Below are 15,122 nucleotides of genomic sequence, written 5' to 3'. Positions count from 1 at the left end.
TCCATAATTATGCATTTCTGTGTAGTGCAGATCAGGGAACCATACTGTAATTCCCTTACCATAATTGTGTTCACCTGCTGTAGTTCAATAACCAAAATACATTTTTCAAAGCTGACATCCCATTGTTTCTGCAGACATATTTGAATATTAATTCGTAGCAGATATTTAGCAGAGTTCTTTGGAAAACGTGGTCGCATAAAAAAACGGAGTAAGATTTTACCATCATTTTGTTACCAAACTTTGCATCTGCACAGTTCTTCCGGTAAATGTGTTAATGTGAAATGTTCTGTGTACATTTTCTAAGTAGCCTTTGTGCATAGAATCATATGATTTGTTAAACTTTGAAATCAACGGTTTTTGTTTGGCATACATTCTAAAGTGAAAACTCTAAGTCAAAGCGTACTTCCGTTACTGTGGAATTGCCCATCTCCAGGTTGGAAACCTTGATGGTGATCACATCCTAAGATCAAAACATAACCAGACCAGAGGCCGATATGGAGCTGCGACTGGCATGCAGGGCTTCCCTAGTCCTGGTCATACTGGCCCTGACTCTCTCAGGACAGAGGGTTGATGCTCAAAGCAGGGCAGGTAAGGGCATCAGCTGTAACTAGCTGGTTCAAATAGTATTTGTTTTCTTTCATATACTTTGAGCCACACTGAGCTTGTCTGGCTCAAAGGAACCAATGGAGTAGTCCTAAAAGAAGAAACCCTGCCCACCTGGCACTCCACACTAGCTCAATCCTCAAGAGTTAGAAAGAAAATAAATACTATTTGAACCCAAGCCTGGTTCTTACTATCTTTATGTACAGTACTAGGAATTCCTCAGGTCTGAATTCTAACATGTTACCTTCCACTTCCTCTCAGGCTGTAAGAATGTGCACTATGACCTGGTGTTCATCCTGGACACGTCATCCAGTGTGGGGAAGGAGAACTTTGAGAAGATCCGCCAGTGGGTCTCCAACCTGGTGGAGTCGTTCGACGTGGGCCCGGACAAGACGCGTGTGGCCGTGGTACGCTACAGCGACCGACCCACCACCGAGTTCAACCTGGGACGCTACCGCACCATGGACGAGGTGAAGAGGGCCGCCAGGAACATCCGCTACCTGGGAGGGAACACCATGACTGGGGACGCCATCAGCTACACCACCACCAACATCTTCACAGAGCAGGCCGGGGCCAGGCCTGCAGCCAGGGGCATCCAGAAGGTGGCTATCCTCCTGACAGACGGGAGGAGCCAGGATTACGTGTTGGAACCGTCAAAGGCGGCGGCGAAGGCCGGGGTGAGGATGTTCGCTGTGGGCATCGGGGAGGCTCTGAAGGTGGAGCTGGAGGAGATCGTTGCAGAACCTAAGAACGCTCACGTGTTCCATGTGACAGACTTCAATGCCATCGACAAGATCAGAGGGCGGCTGAGGAGACGGCTCTGTGAAAGTAAGTAACCAATCACACAGGCTCTGTGAGAGTAAGCAACCAATAACAGCCTGAGAAGGAGGCTCTGTGAGAGTAGGTTATCAGGTGTATGATTTTTCTGTGACTGCCTTTACTCCAGATTCCAGCAAGATGTCTACATTACATACACAATCAGGATGACAGAATTGGGTTTCAAATTCCGTTGAAAATGCAGCTACTTCTATTAATCAAAAGCCTAAACCTTCTTAATATATAACCTGTGCCTTTAAAATATATCACTCTGAACGTATGTACCCTTAAAACACACTGCAATTATCTCCTTAACCATACACTCCAAAACAAACGTCTTTCCTCTCGAATAGGCCTTTCCCCTCGACTAAGCCCGCTCCTCTCTGTGCTTCCTCGTCTCTGACTGGATGTGACATCATATGTGTGAGGTGTGGGCGTTAAGCAGAGATCGACTAGTGAATTATAATTTTTGCAACAGATACATTTTTGTGGCCGCTTGCCCCAGTGACTACTGGGTAAACGTTTGGTTAAGGTTTTCGGAACGCTGGATAGCCTGAATTACTCTAACCTCGATGTCTTTTCCAGGACCCAGTTACAGTACTACACATCCTCTGACAGGGACACTTTCAGTACAAATATGTTGCAATATTTTTGTTAGTCATTATAAATAACAACAAAAAGTTATTTAAAATGCCTTGACAAGAAACATTTCTAAGTGCTAAAACAGTGAGGTATGTGGCCTGGGGTGGCTCTGGGCAGGTGAGGAAAGCGGAGGAGTGAGTGTGTACTGTACGTACAGGACAGGAGGTGGAAGATGGTTGGTTGGATGCTTCACACTCCACAGTTTGCATTCCCCACTAAAACTAGCTGGACTGGAAAGCAGTGTATGCCTGAAACGGAAAAATCTAAATGGGATCCTTGGGACCGCCAAGTCTGACGTCAAAGTTTACATTTACAATCGCTAATGTAAGGGTAGGAGTTATGGTAAGGGTAGCGGTTAAAAGGTTAGGGCTAGGGAAAAGGCAGCACAGCATGTTTTAGAAACTTTGTGGTTAGGGTTTAGGTTAGGGACGTCCCAAGGATTCCGCGGACACACGGCTGTACCTGACGATTAGGGCCTCGTCACGAGATAAGTGTTGGACCATCATTTTAACATAGGCTGTCTCTGAAATGCCACTCCATTGGGAACTGGTCAAAAGTAGTGCACTACGAAGGGAATAGGGTGCCATTATAGATGCACTCATTGATTCACTCACTGCTGAACAGCAACACTACAGGACAGCAACACTACAATATTCAGAGCTGTGTTTAGTGTTAACTCAGAATCATACTGTAAGCAGAGCCTCTATTCTTTACTTAAGTCAGACAGGCATCCTTGTGTAGTTAGTGATACTTTAACCACTTGAGTTTGGCAAGGTGCAAAGAGATTCATTTGGAAGCTCATAACCCTGAGCCTTCCCTTTGAGACCACAGATTCCAATGTTCATATACCCACCTTGGACTCAATCTATAAATTCCTCACTAGTCATAATGCTTTCAGATATGCAATCTATTATGATATGAGGATAAGTGTACTCAGGGGTCACTACACAGAACTTATTTTGCCCTGGCCACAAGTTCATGGCCATCCAACATTTTTCTTTCTATAATCTCTAGGATCACCATGCTAGTGTATCTAAGAATATCAGTGGGCACCGCACAGAGTGGCCCAAGTTATTTTTGCTCTGAAAATTACAGTTCTAATGTTTCAAGTAGGTCCTAAAGAGCATTTTAGGACTTCTACATTGTATGTTTTCACCTTTTCATCAAATGTTACCAGCCCACCACTGTTAAACAAAGTGCTGGGAGAATATATATATATATATATATATATATATATAAAAACAGAAATATTTTAACTTAACTAAACGTGAAAGGCGTGTTAGCTAAATCAAAGACTATTTAACTGCCATCATCTTTTTACTGATGAGCCGGTCTGAGGCGTCACTACAGTCCCTGGTTCGAATCCAGGCTGTATCACATCCGGCCGTGATTGGGAGTCGAGGTAGGCCGTCATTGTAAATAAGAATTCGTTATTAACTGACTTGCCTTGTTAAATAAAGGTTAAATAAAAAAAATACAGTACACGCGATTTGATCAAAGTGCAACACCACTGTAGGTTTGGCTATTCCAGTGCTTTGGCTTCAGAGGATGTTGTTGATGAATGGCTTCCTAGTCTGGAAACTGGAAACCCAGTAGTTAATGAGCCTCAAAATGCAGATTCAGCTCAAGTTGCTGTTGCATTGTATGTTACTGCTGGTGTATTAGACCTGTGAGATACCACTGGGCCCCAAAAACAAAGAGGTCTGTCCTGCATTGCTTCCATTTGAATAACTCTGAGGTGAATCTCTAAATTATAGATGTTGGGCCACAAGGAGAGGGAGCAGCTAGCTCTGCAGTGAGCTCAGTCTCAGAGCCTCAGTTACGGCTGCATCTTAAAACACATTGACGCATAATTTTTTTAATATTTAACCTTTATTTAACTAGGCAAGTTCGTTAAGAGCAAATTCTTATCTACAATGACGGCCTAGGAACAGTGGGTTACCTGCCTTGTTCAGGGGCAGAACGACAGATGTTTACCTTGTCAGCTCGGGGATTCAATCTTGCTACCTTTCCGTTACTGGTCCAACACTCTGACCACTAGGCTACCCTGCCACATAACTATCTTTTCTAAGCTAGCATTGTAATTGTTGGCCACAATAGGTATGTAGTATTACTAAAAACTGAATTAAAGACCTCCTATAACCACCAGCAACCCCTCTTCCATTTATAAGTTTGGAAATGCTTAAATAAAGGAAAACTCCGCCCAAAAACGATCTTTTGGTATTTGTTGTTTCATTAGTCCATTGTTAATATGGTCCCAAACTGTTTTGCGTGTCAGAAAGTTTAAGATATATCGTTTTCAAAACACAGAAATACATCCAGTACGATGCATCACATGTAAAAATACAAATAAAAGTTAGAAGAAAGACGTAGTCTAACAAGTTGATGCAAACTGAACAAGCAAGGACACAAACAATCAGTCAACATGAAGCGCATCTCAGAGAAAGAGACCACATCACATGTAGAAATGATCGTTTGCTTATTTCCTTTTCTGCCACAGTAAACAACTTATTACTAGACATGAACACCGTGACACACTAACAGTCTACCAAGGATAAACTGTCTACCTGGATTTTCCAATTATGCATTTACAAAGAACAAGACATGCCAAGAGTCTGAGCCATCCCTGTAAAATGGAAACCATAGTTAAGTTAAAGCCTTCCTAACTCAACAAAGTCCTTTTTATAGCTGCGATTAAAGAAAATTACAGGGTCTGATAGTACATGATTGTCAGAGACACGATCTGCTGCGCGGTTTGGGTGTCTGGCTGCTTTACGCACGCACGCACGCACGCACGCACGCACGCACGCACGCACACACACACACACACACACACACACACACACACACACACACACACACACACACACACACACACACACACACACACACACACACACACACACACACACACACACACACACACACACACACACACACACACACACACACACCTCAGAGGCCTGGGACAGCCAAGTGATGCCAGTGGTGACAGAGAAGAAAGGTAACACCCCCACTCAGGGTTAGTTTACATTGGCAGAGAAGTATTTTCTATTTGTAAGATGGAATACCCCATCCTGAATGTTCCATGTGTTGTTGCTGAAGTAACAGGTATCAATGCTGCTGGCACAATGGGATGGGGTTCTTTGTATGATGTTCAACCTGGGAGACTAGTGGCTCAGTTGGAGAGGGGGTACAGTATAATGTAAATGTACTGTACATTTCTTTGCCCACCTCACTCTACTTTCCTGGAACACTGTATGGTTTGTTGTATGATGTTCATGTGCAAAAACAGGCATATTGGAGACCTCAACTCTCATTGCTTTAAACTCTATTGATCAAATCTCTGAAACAGTTGTCAGCTATGACGATTGAGAGGAGAGCAGACGCACTAGCACTAAATGGTGTTGACGGTGTAGTTATTTAAATTCCTCAACATAGTTGTGCTAAGACCAGAGGAATTCAGTTTTAACTCACATTATTGGCTTTGAACCGTGATGCTACTGTATGATAAGTCGGCATCAAAGGAACTAACTGCACTTACACACTTATGATTAACAATACATTTGGTTGTGTGTGTGTGTGTGTGTGTGTGTGTGTGTGTGTGTGTGTGTGTGTGTGTGTGTGTGTGTGTGTGTGTGTGTGTGTGTGTGTGTGTGTGTGTGTGTGTGTGTGTGTGTGTGTGAGAGAGAGAGAGAGAGTCTAACACAGTCACCGCTGGGGTTGGTGCATGCAGCCCTACTCCTACTGGAGCCAGAGGGAATGTATCTTCTGTCTGGGCGCAGTGTGTCTGTGTCAAATAGACTGTCTCAGATCTACAGGTAGTTTCAATGAAGGATCCCATTTCAATGGGACACTGCCTTTTTAACTCTGATCATCTAGTTAAAACTAATAAGCCTATTCAATGACAACTATGTAGCTAACAAGGTTTCTAGGATAGGTCCAAGATAGCATTCTGTAAAAAATATTTTTCATTTCACATTGTAAACATTGATTTGTTGACTGCATGAATCCAATCATGTACTTTTGCAGCGTAAGACAAATTATAATACAAAGTGCTACCTTGAATTACTGTATATGGAAGGCATAAACTATAAGATTTTCTCTTACCCCAATCTAATTCTGCTCTCTCAGACGTGCTATGCCCCAATATGAAGGTCCAACCAGACCGCTTCAAGCCCAACAGCACCAGCTATGGATTGGAAGAAGTTCCAGGTAAATACAACTTTTCTTCTCTTTTTTCACTAGAAACTTTTCTCAATGTTTCACATTCATCAAACAGAATGGTCAAATGCAATGTATCTTGGGTCTAACTGAAAGGATAATTGGATCTATGCAATCATGGTAAATAACAGCATCTGACAATAGGCCTGCTACACAAATACCTGTTTGTTTTTCATTATTTTTTTTAAAATATAAGACCAGATGGTAAATGAATTGCTAAATGACTTTCTATACCTTATCCTCTATCACTAAAGACCTTCCTTCGAGAACACAAAGGAAAAAGTATTTGAGACAAGCTAAAACATATCGATTCATTTATCCATTCGCTGGGGCAGTTTTCCATTGCTATAATGTTACAAAAAGTATCAAAGCTTGCTCCTGAAGAAGCCTACTTCCCTAGAGTTGACCCACAGACTTTCCATTCGACTACAAGAGAAGGTGGGGCGTTTTGCTAAATGAACAGGAACTATATCACTATCTATGACAACTTAAAAATTGTAATTATGGTTTAGTTCTCTATTTACTAGTTATATTAAAGGAACCTAAGCAGGTTCAGGTTCTTCTTGTGGTCTCTATTTTCAGTGGCTGTGTTTCTGAGTTTGAGAAAAGTGGAGCAGTAGTGCTTAACCAGATAGGTAGGATGTTGTCTTACAGTCTTAAGGGATCTAAGTTCCTGTCTATGCCTCCCACTCAAATTCACCATGCTAAGAGGAAAAACAGACAGGGATGGGATGTCTGACTCCTGCTACAGCCTCTGTACCTGGGGAGAGGAAACTGTCAAATCTAGTTTGAAACGCTTACAGTATCATGAAAGCAGATCAGAGAACGAGTATTGGAGTCACGACACGGAGATATCTAAATCACAGAGAACATCTAGCAGTGAGAAATGCTAGCTTTACAGGCTGTTCAAAATGCTAATTTTCACAGGGATCCTGGCCCATGTTGACTCCAATGCTTCAATCTTTTGTCTTGCCCATTCAACCTCAGAAATGGCACACACACACACAATCCATGTCTCAATTGTCTCAAGGCTTAAAAATCTTTCTTTAGCCTCACAAGCTAGTGTATCAAAGCGATATGAATAATAACATACTTCAGAGTTTTACTGCTTAATCCTTTTTCCTTTACTGCTCCTGAGTATTAGGATATTCACGGATTTAGGGTCAAAATTTGAACTGCCAAAACTTCAAGCTCTTCACTCAAAAGTCTAAGTTTTGACACCACCATGTAGAGCAAAAGGCAGGGTGGCCAATTTCATCTAGACAATCAGTAACACCAGATTCAAATATTTAACTAATAATTTGTTTCAAATAAGACTGATTAGCTGAATCAGGTGTGATACTGCTTAGCTGGAACAAAAGCCTGCACCCACACAAGCCCTTAGCAGATAAGACCGCTGGGGGAGTCCTCTAGGGCATTGTGGGACTAAGTCCTAACTCAGTCATGTGTAGCTGCATATTGAAACAGCTTTTCAGCCAAGTTCAGGTAAACCCTATCCGGGGGAGAACAGAGGTTTAACAATGTTGGTTGTAAACCTGTCTGAGAAGCTGACACACACCTGTTACTGTTCATTATCTATCCTGTGGCCTAGACACTTCACCCCTACCTACCTAATTTATATGTACATACAGTTGAAGTCGGAAGTTTACATACATCTTAGCCAAATACATTTAAACTCAGTTTTTCACAATTCCTGACATTTAATCCTAGTAAGAATTCCCTGTCTTAGGTCAGTTAGGATCACCACTTTATTTTAAGATTGTGAAATGTTAGAATAAAAGTAGAGACAATTTTTTATTTCAGCTTTTATTTCTTTCATCACATTCCCAGTTGGTCAGAAGTTTACATACACTCAATTAGTATTTGGTAGCATTTCCTTTCAATTGTTTAACTTGGGTCAAACGTTTCAGGTAGCCTTCCACAAGCTTCCCACAATAAGTTGGGTGAATTTTGGCCCATTCCTCCTGACAGAGCTGGTGTAACTGAGTCAGGTTTGTAGGCCTCCTTGCTCGCACATGCTTTTTTAGTTCTGCCCACATATTTTCTATAGGTTTGAGGTCAGGGCTTTGTGATGGACACTCCAATACCTTGACTTTGTTGTCCTTAAACCATTTTGCCACAACTTTGGAAGTATGCTTGGGGTCATTGTCCATTTGGAAGACCCATTTGTGACCAAGCATTAACGTCCTGACTGATGTCATGTTCTGTTATAATCTCCACCCGGCACAGCCAGAAGAGGACTGGCCACCCCTCATAGCCTGGTTCCTCTCTAGGTTTCTTCCTAGGTTCTGGCCTTTCTAGGGAGTTTTTCCTAGCCACCGTGATTCTACACCTGCATTGCTTGCTGTTTGGGGTTTGAGGCTGGGTTTCTGGAGAGCACTTTGTGACATCAGCTGATGTAAGAAGGGCTTTATAAATACATTTGATTGATTGATGTCTTGAGATGTCGCTTCAATATATCCATATCATTGTCCCTGCTCATGGTGCAATCTATTTTGTGACCTGCACCAGTCCCTCCTGCAGCAAAGCACCCCCACAACATGATGCTGCCACCCCCGTGCTTCACGGTTGGGATGGTGTTCTTCGGCTTGCAAGCTTCCCCCTTTTTCCTCCAAACATAAAAATGGTCATCATGGCCAAACAGTTCTGTTTTTGTTTCATCAGACCAGAGGACATTTCTCCAAAAAGTACGATCTTTGTCCCCATGTGCAGTTAGTCTGGCTTTTTTATGGAGGTTTTGAAGCAGTGGCCTCTTCCTTGCTGAGCGGCCTTTCAGGTTATGTCGATATAGAACTTGTTTTACTGTGGATATTGATACTTTTGTACCTGTTTCCTCCAGCATCTTCACATGGTCCTTTGCTGTTATTCTGGGATTGATTTGCACTTTTCGCACCAAAGTACATTCATCTCTAGGAGACAGAACATGTCTCCTTCCTGAGCGGTATGACGGCTGCGTGGTCCCATGGTGTTTATACTTGCGTTCTATTGTTTGTACAGATGAACGTGGTACCTTCAGGCATTTGTAAATTGCTCCCAAGGATGAACTAGACTTGTGGAGGTGTACATTTTTTTTTCTGAGGTCTTGGCTGATTTCCTTTGATTTTCCCATGATGTCAAGCAAAGAGGCACTGAGTATGAAGGTAGGCCTTGAAATACATCCACAGGTACACCTCCAATTGACTCAAATCATGTCAATTAGCCTGAATCTGAATCTTCTAAAGCTATGGCATCATTTTCTGGAATTTTCCAAGCTGTTTAAAGTAACAGTAAACTTCTGACCCACTGGAATTGTGATAGAGCGAATTAAAAGAGAAATAATCTATCTGTAAAGAATTGTTGGAACAATGACTTGTGTCATGCACAAAGTAGATGTCCTAACTGACTTGCCAAAACTATAGTTTGTTAACAAGAAATGTGTGGAGTGGTCGAAAAATGAGTTTTAATGACTCCTACCTAAGTGTATGTAAACTTCCGACTTCAACTGTACCTCAATTACCTCGTACCCCTGCACATTGACTAGGTACTGGTATTCCTTGAATATATACAGTACCAGTCAAAAGTTTGGACACACAAACTCATTCAGGGGTTTCTCTTTCTTTTTACTATTTTCTACATTGTTGATTAATAGTGAAGACATCAAAACTATGAAATAACACATATATGGAATCATGTAGTAACCACAAAAGTGTTAATCAAATCAAAATATATTTTATATTTGAGATTTTTGAAAGTAGCCACCCTTTGCCTTGATGACAGCTCTGCACACGCTTGGCATTCTCTCAGCCAGCTTCACCTGGAGTGCTTTTCCAACAGTCTTGATGGAGCACTTGTTGGCATATGCTGAGCACTTGCTGGATGCTTTTCCTTCACTCTGCGGTCCAACTCATCCCAAACAATCTCAAATGTATTGAGGTCAGGTGATTGTGGAGGCCAAGTCATCTGATGCAGCACTCCATCACTCTCCTCCTTGGTTAAATAGCCCGTACACAGCCTGGAGATGTTTTGGGTCATTGTCCTGTTGAAAAACAAAATGATAGTCCCACTAAGCACAAACCAGATGGGATGGTGTATCACTGCAGAATGCTGTGGTAGCCATGCTGGTTAATTGTGCCTTGAATTCTAAATAAATCACAGACAGTGTCACCAGCAAAGCACCCCCACACCTCCTCCTACATGCTTCACAGTGGGAACCACACATGCGGAGATCTTCCATTCACCTACTCTGCATCTCACAAAGGCACGGCGGTTGGAACCAAAAATCTCAAATTTGCTCTCTTTAGACCAAAGGACAGATTTTCACCGGTCTAATGTCCATTGCTCGTGTTTCTGGGACCAAGCAAGTCTCTTTTTCTTATAAGTGTCCTTTAGTAGTGGTTTCTTTGCAGCAATTCGACCACGAACGCCTGATTCACCCGGTCTCCTCCTAACAGAGGATGTTGAGATGTTACTTGAATTTATTTGGGCTGAAAATTCTGAGGCCCGTAACTCTATGAACTCTGGGTCTTCCTTTCCTGTGGCTGTTCTCATGAGAGCCAGTTTCATCAGAACGCTTGATGTTTTTTGCAGCTGCACTTGAAGAAACTTTAAAAGTTCTTGAAATGTTCCGTATTGACTGACCTTCATGTCTTAACGTAATGATGGACTGTCGTTTCTCTTTATTTATTTGAGCTGTTCTTGCCATTATATATTATTTTTAAAAATGTTTATTTATTTAACTAGCCAAGTCAGTTAAGAACAAATTCTTATTTAGAATACTGGCCTACCAAAAGGCAAAAGGCCTCCTGCGGGGACAGGGGCTGGGATTAAAAATAAAATAAAAATATAATACAAAACACACATCGTGACAACAGAGACACCACAACACAACATAAAGAGAGACCTTAGACAACATAGCATGGCAGCAACACATGAAAACACAGCATGGTAGCAACACAACATGACAACAAAATGGTAGCAACACAACATGGCAACAGCACAAAACATGGTACAAACATTATTGGGCACAGACAACAGCACAAAGGGCAAGAAGGAAGAGGCAATATCACGCGACACAGCCTCAACTGTCAATAAGAGTGTCCATGATTGAGTCTTTGAATGAAAAGATGGAGATAAAACGGTCTAGTTAGATTTATTTTTTGCAACTCGTTCCAGTTGTTATCTGCTGCAAACTGAAAAGCGGAGCGACTTGGTCTTTACCAAATAGGGCTATCTTCTGTATACCACCCCTTTCATTGGCAAGCTATAAGTGAATTATTGATACCCAGAGCTGGAAACACAGATGGCTTCCACATCATCAGATAAAAAATGGGATTGATAGACCTAACAACTAGAAATGGGCAGATGTTTTAGTAAGTGGTGTCAGGTGTGGTCATGGGACGTTTCCAAGTGTCCCTAAACCTCTCCAAAGTGGCGTATGTCTGTAAATTAGATAATTCCAGTGCTAATACACATTTATATTTCCTAAATGCAATTTCTTTTGTATAAAACACAATTTCTACCATATCAACCTCACTCAAACATGTGGTGGTGTTATGGGTTATCCAGGGTACATTCAAGTGTCCTTTCAACCTCACCAAAGCGTCAGAATGTGGTAATTTCACTGTTTTTGCACACTGGTTGTGCCTAAAAGTTATTGTTCACTATAAAAACTAAACTAAATTTCTACAAAACCAACCTCTCTCAAACATTGTGGTGGTGTCGGGACATACAGGGGATATCCAAGTGTTTTTTCAACCTCTCTGAATGTTTAGCCTAGGCATATCCAATGTATTGGTTCCACACACAAATGAACTGTTTACAAAAACAATATAAAAGCAACAGCTATACATAAAAAAATACATTAAAATGTCTTATCAAACACAAACGTGGTTACACACGTACGTGTCTTTCACTAAAAAAGGCGCAAAAATAGAAATAAGCGGAACTATTTACAAATAGCATTCGTGTTCGTTTTATATCCCAGGTCTAGATGATTAGATTTCACTTTCACCGTAGCTTGTGCATGTAGTGATAGTCTTTGAAGCAGTCCCTCTCTGCCAGGAAACCAAAAGCGAACTGGCATTTAAGACAGAAGATCTGGCATTTCACCCCCCCTTGTGTTTTGTGCAATGCTTGCAGTTCTTCCTTTTCTCTTTTGGCATGCATGTTGGATAGTGGCGCTCACCTTGAGTGGGGGGCCTTGTGATGGTTGTGATGTTGCTTTGGTTCCCCAATTCAGGCATTGTCAACACCAGCTGCTCTCGGAAGGCCAACTGGGAGAGAGTAGTTTGACCTTTTGCTTTGGCCATTTGCTTGTGGAGAATGAAAGCATTTACTGTAGCAATGTCCACAAAGTGGAGAAAAAAAATCTTACATCACTTCCTGGTCTTGTGGAGGACCTGAAAGAGCAACAGATAGGTCGACACCCCCCATGCTGTCATTGTAGTCCTTCACAGAAACGGGGACATTCTTCCTTTTTCACCCTCCTTGAGACATGGTTGTTATTGAATGCCTTATGCTGTGTGGTGAGCATGGTTACTTCCCTAGTGTCCTTCCATTTCACAAAAAGCATCTTGTTAGTTTCTTATTTTCTTTTTCATGAGGCCTATTACGAATGGATGTAGAACCATCAGATGGGGTGATTGACATAACCGTGGGGGTGAAGACCTTGACCGACGGGGGCGCTTGCTGGGGAGGGGTGGCTCTCAAATCATCAAAATCCTTTACATCCTCCACTCTGTGGTGAATAAAATAAAGGGATATATTGTTGTAAGACACAGAATTAGTTGACTAAATTTACAAAACTACATTACTGTAGAGTAAAAACACCAAGCCCAAACTTTATCTGTATAGAGACTCACATAGAAGGTGTGAAGCACACACACAATGCAAACAGTAACACTTTGGAGACAAAGGCAGAGGTGAGAACCACAAATTAACAATGGCCATGAGAGTTTAGTGGCCTCTCATAACTGACAAGGTTGACACTTAAAACTGCAAACAGTGAACTAATGTGAAACATAAACAATAACTACCTTGGAATTACAGTATATAACATTGAAGTGACATATTACATAGCCCTATGTAAACTAAATCCAAAGCATCAAAAGCAGGCAAATTATAAAAAACGAAATAGATATAGTAATTTAGCAATATAAAGTCTAAAAGTGTATCCAATCCTTATAGAAACAATCTTTGTCAGCCAAGTCGAAATCCTCGTTGTCCAAATCGCTCCCCTAATCCGAGTCCAACCAGTATTTTATTCAAGCTTCTATGTCGGTATACTTATTCATAGCTGCCTTCTTATTAGCTTCCTGTTCGATATTCTTAGTTTTTACATTTTAATTTTTGCCACGATCATCGTAATGAGCAGACCAAGGTGTGAGTATAGTTCCACATATTATTAATCTCCATGAAACAAACAAACAAACAAACAAACAAACAAACAAACAAACAAACAAACAAACAAACAAACAAACAAACAAACAAACAAAACAATAAATACAACAACGCAACGGGAAGTCATGACGTGCACACAGCAACTAAACACAAACAATATCCCACAAAACACAGGTGGGGAAATGGCTACCTAAATATGATCCCCAATCAGAGGCAACAATAAACAGCTGCCTCTAATTGGGAACCATATTAGCACCAACATAGAAATAGACATACTAGAACACCCCCTAGTCACCCCCTAGCCAATTTTCTTGAGAAGCCATCTTTTATGCTAAATCGATTAAATTAGAGCGATGAAATCTGTTTTACAATGTAATGTATTATGCTCGGTGAGTCACGTCTCTGAGCCAGGTAGCAATAGTTTGAATTACGCATAAAAGGTTCAAGGCCTTGCTTTGTCCCACCCAGGTCAACTGTATATCCCTGGAAAGCTTATATCATTGGCCACAATACTGCCAAGGTGCCATTGTAGCCAATCCCCTGTGTAATGGATGACTACGGGGCGTAAGCAAGTGACGTCATATTTTTGATGCGCAAAGATACAGTCACTTGGTGTACATTCGATTTTGCCATTAAGTCATACATCATCAGATAACATTGACAATAGGCTAGATTTGTTCTTACCAACCTAAGGATGAATTTAATATCCTCTATGTATCTATAGCTCAAACACAGACCAAATTTAAGCTTACCTTGCAAGATGTTTGCTGTTTGGTGAAAATGTTGAGTAAAATAAAAAATATTGACTCTCGGAGCTGGTGGTAGGTCAGAGTTAGACAAATAAGACATCCTCATGATCTGTGGAGTCTCGGCTTTCGGTGTGAATCAACGCATTCCATGTTCATTTTGTTTATGCTTCACAACGCTAACCAGAATGAAAGTAGCAGCCATCTTGAAACGAGGTAATCGGCTTGCCTTTATACATTTGTATGGCCATATATGGTAGAAAGTCACACCAAAGAAACGTTATGCTGAAGTACTGAAAATTCCACAGAAGAACATTGTTTCTGAACATTCTCTTAACTATTTGAGAACATTCCCAGTGTCAAACCAGTTAGAGAATGTTCCTAGAACATTACCAAAATTGAAATGAAATGTAAACATGTTTGAACTTTTAGAAAACATTCTGTTAAAGTAATGAAATACCAAGAAAATAACGTTTTTTGTCAAGTTCCCTAAATGTGCTGAGAATATTCCAAAGCCAAGCATCTTTCCTGCATCATTCCCAGAAAGTTGTGTGAGGGTTGTATGCAAAATAACCATAGGACAACCATGTTCTTACCAATCTCTACGAAACATATGGTTCTCAGAACATTATGTGTTGGCTGGGATCAAACTCCACTTGTTTAAAGTCAGAAGCCTAAAATTAGCTTTGTATGCAGTTATGTCATGGTGCTCCA

The 15,122-nt window shown here is 41.2% G+C and overlaps 1 protein-coding gene across 1 annotated transcript in view; it reads left to right on the top strand.

Moving 5' to 3' along the window:
- Positions 1-444: 444 nt before the first annotated feature.
- Positions 445-15,122, top strand: part of LOC129820011 (collagen alpha-1(XXII) chain-like) — an 82,600-nt gene continuing 67,922 nt past the window's right edge. Inside the window, exons 1-3 of the mRNA XM_055876799.1 lie at positions 445-588; positions 865-1,431; positions 6,196-6,276. Coding sequence (XP_055732774.1) covers positions 495-588; positions 865-1,431; positions 6,196-6,276 — 742 coding nt within the window. The 5' untranslated portion in view covers positions 445-494. The remainder of the gene's footprint in view (positions 589-864; positions 1,432-6,195; positions 6,277-15,122) is intronic.

Source organism: Salvelinus fontinalis, chromosome 22, assembly GCF_029448725.1.
Source record: "Salvelinus fontinalis isolate EN_2023a chromosome 22, ASM2944872v1, whole genome shotgun sequence".
Classification (NCBI taxonomy): domain Eukaryota; kingdom Metazoa; phylum Chordata; class Actinopteri; order Salmoniformes; family Salmonidae; genus Salvelinus; species Salvelinus fontinalis.
This window is presented reverse-complemented; position numbering and strand designations above follow the sequence as displayed.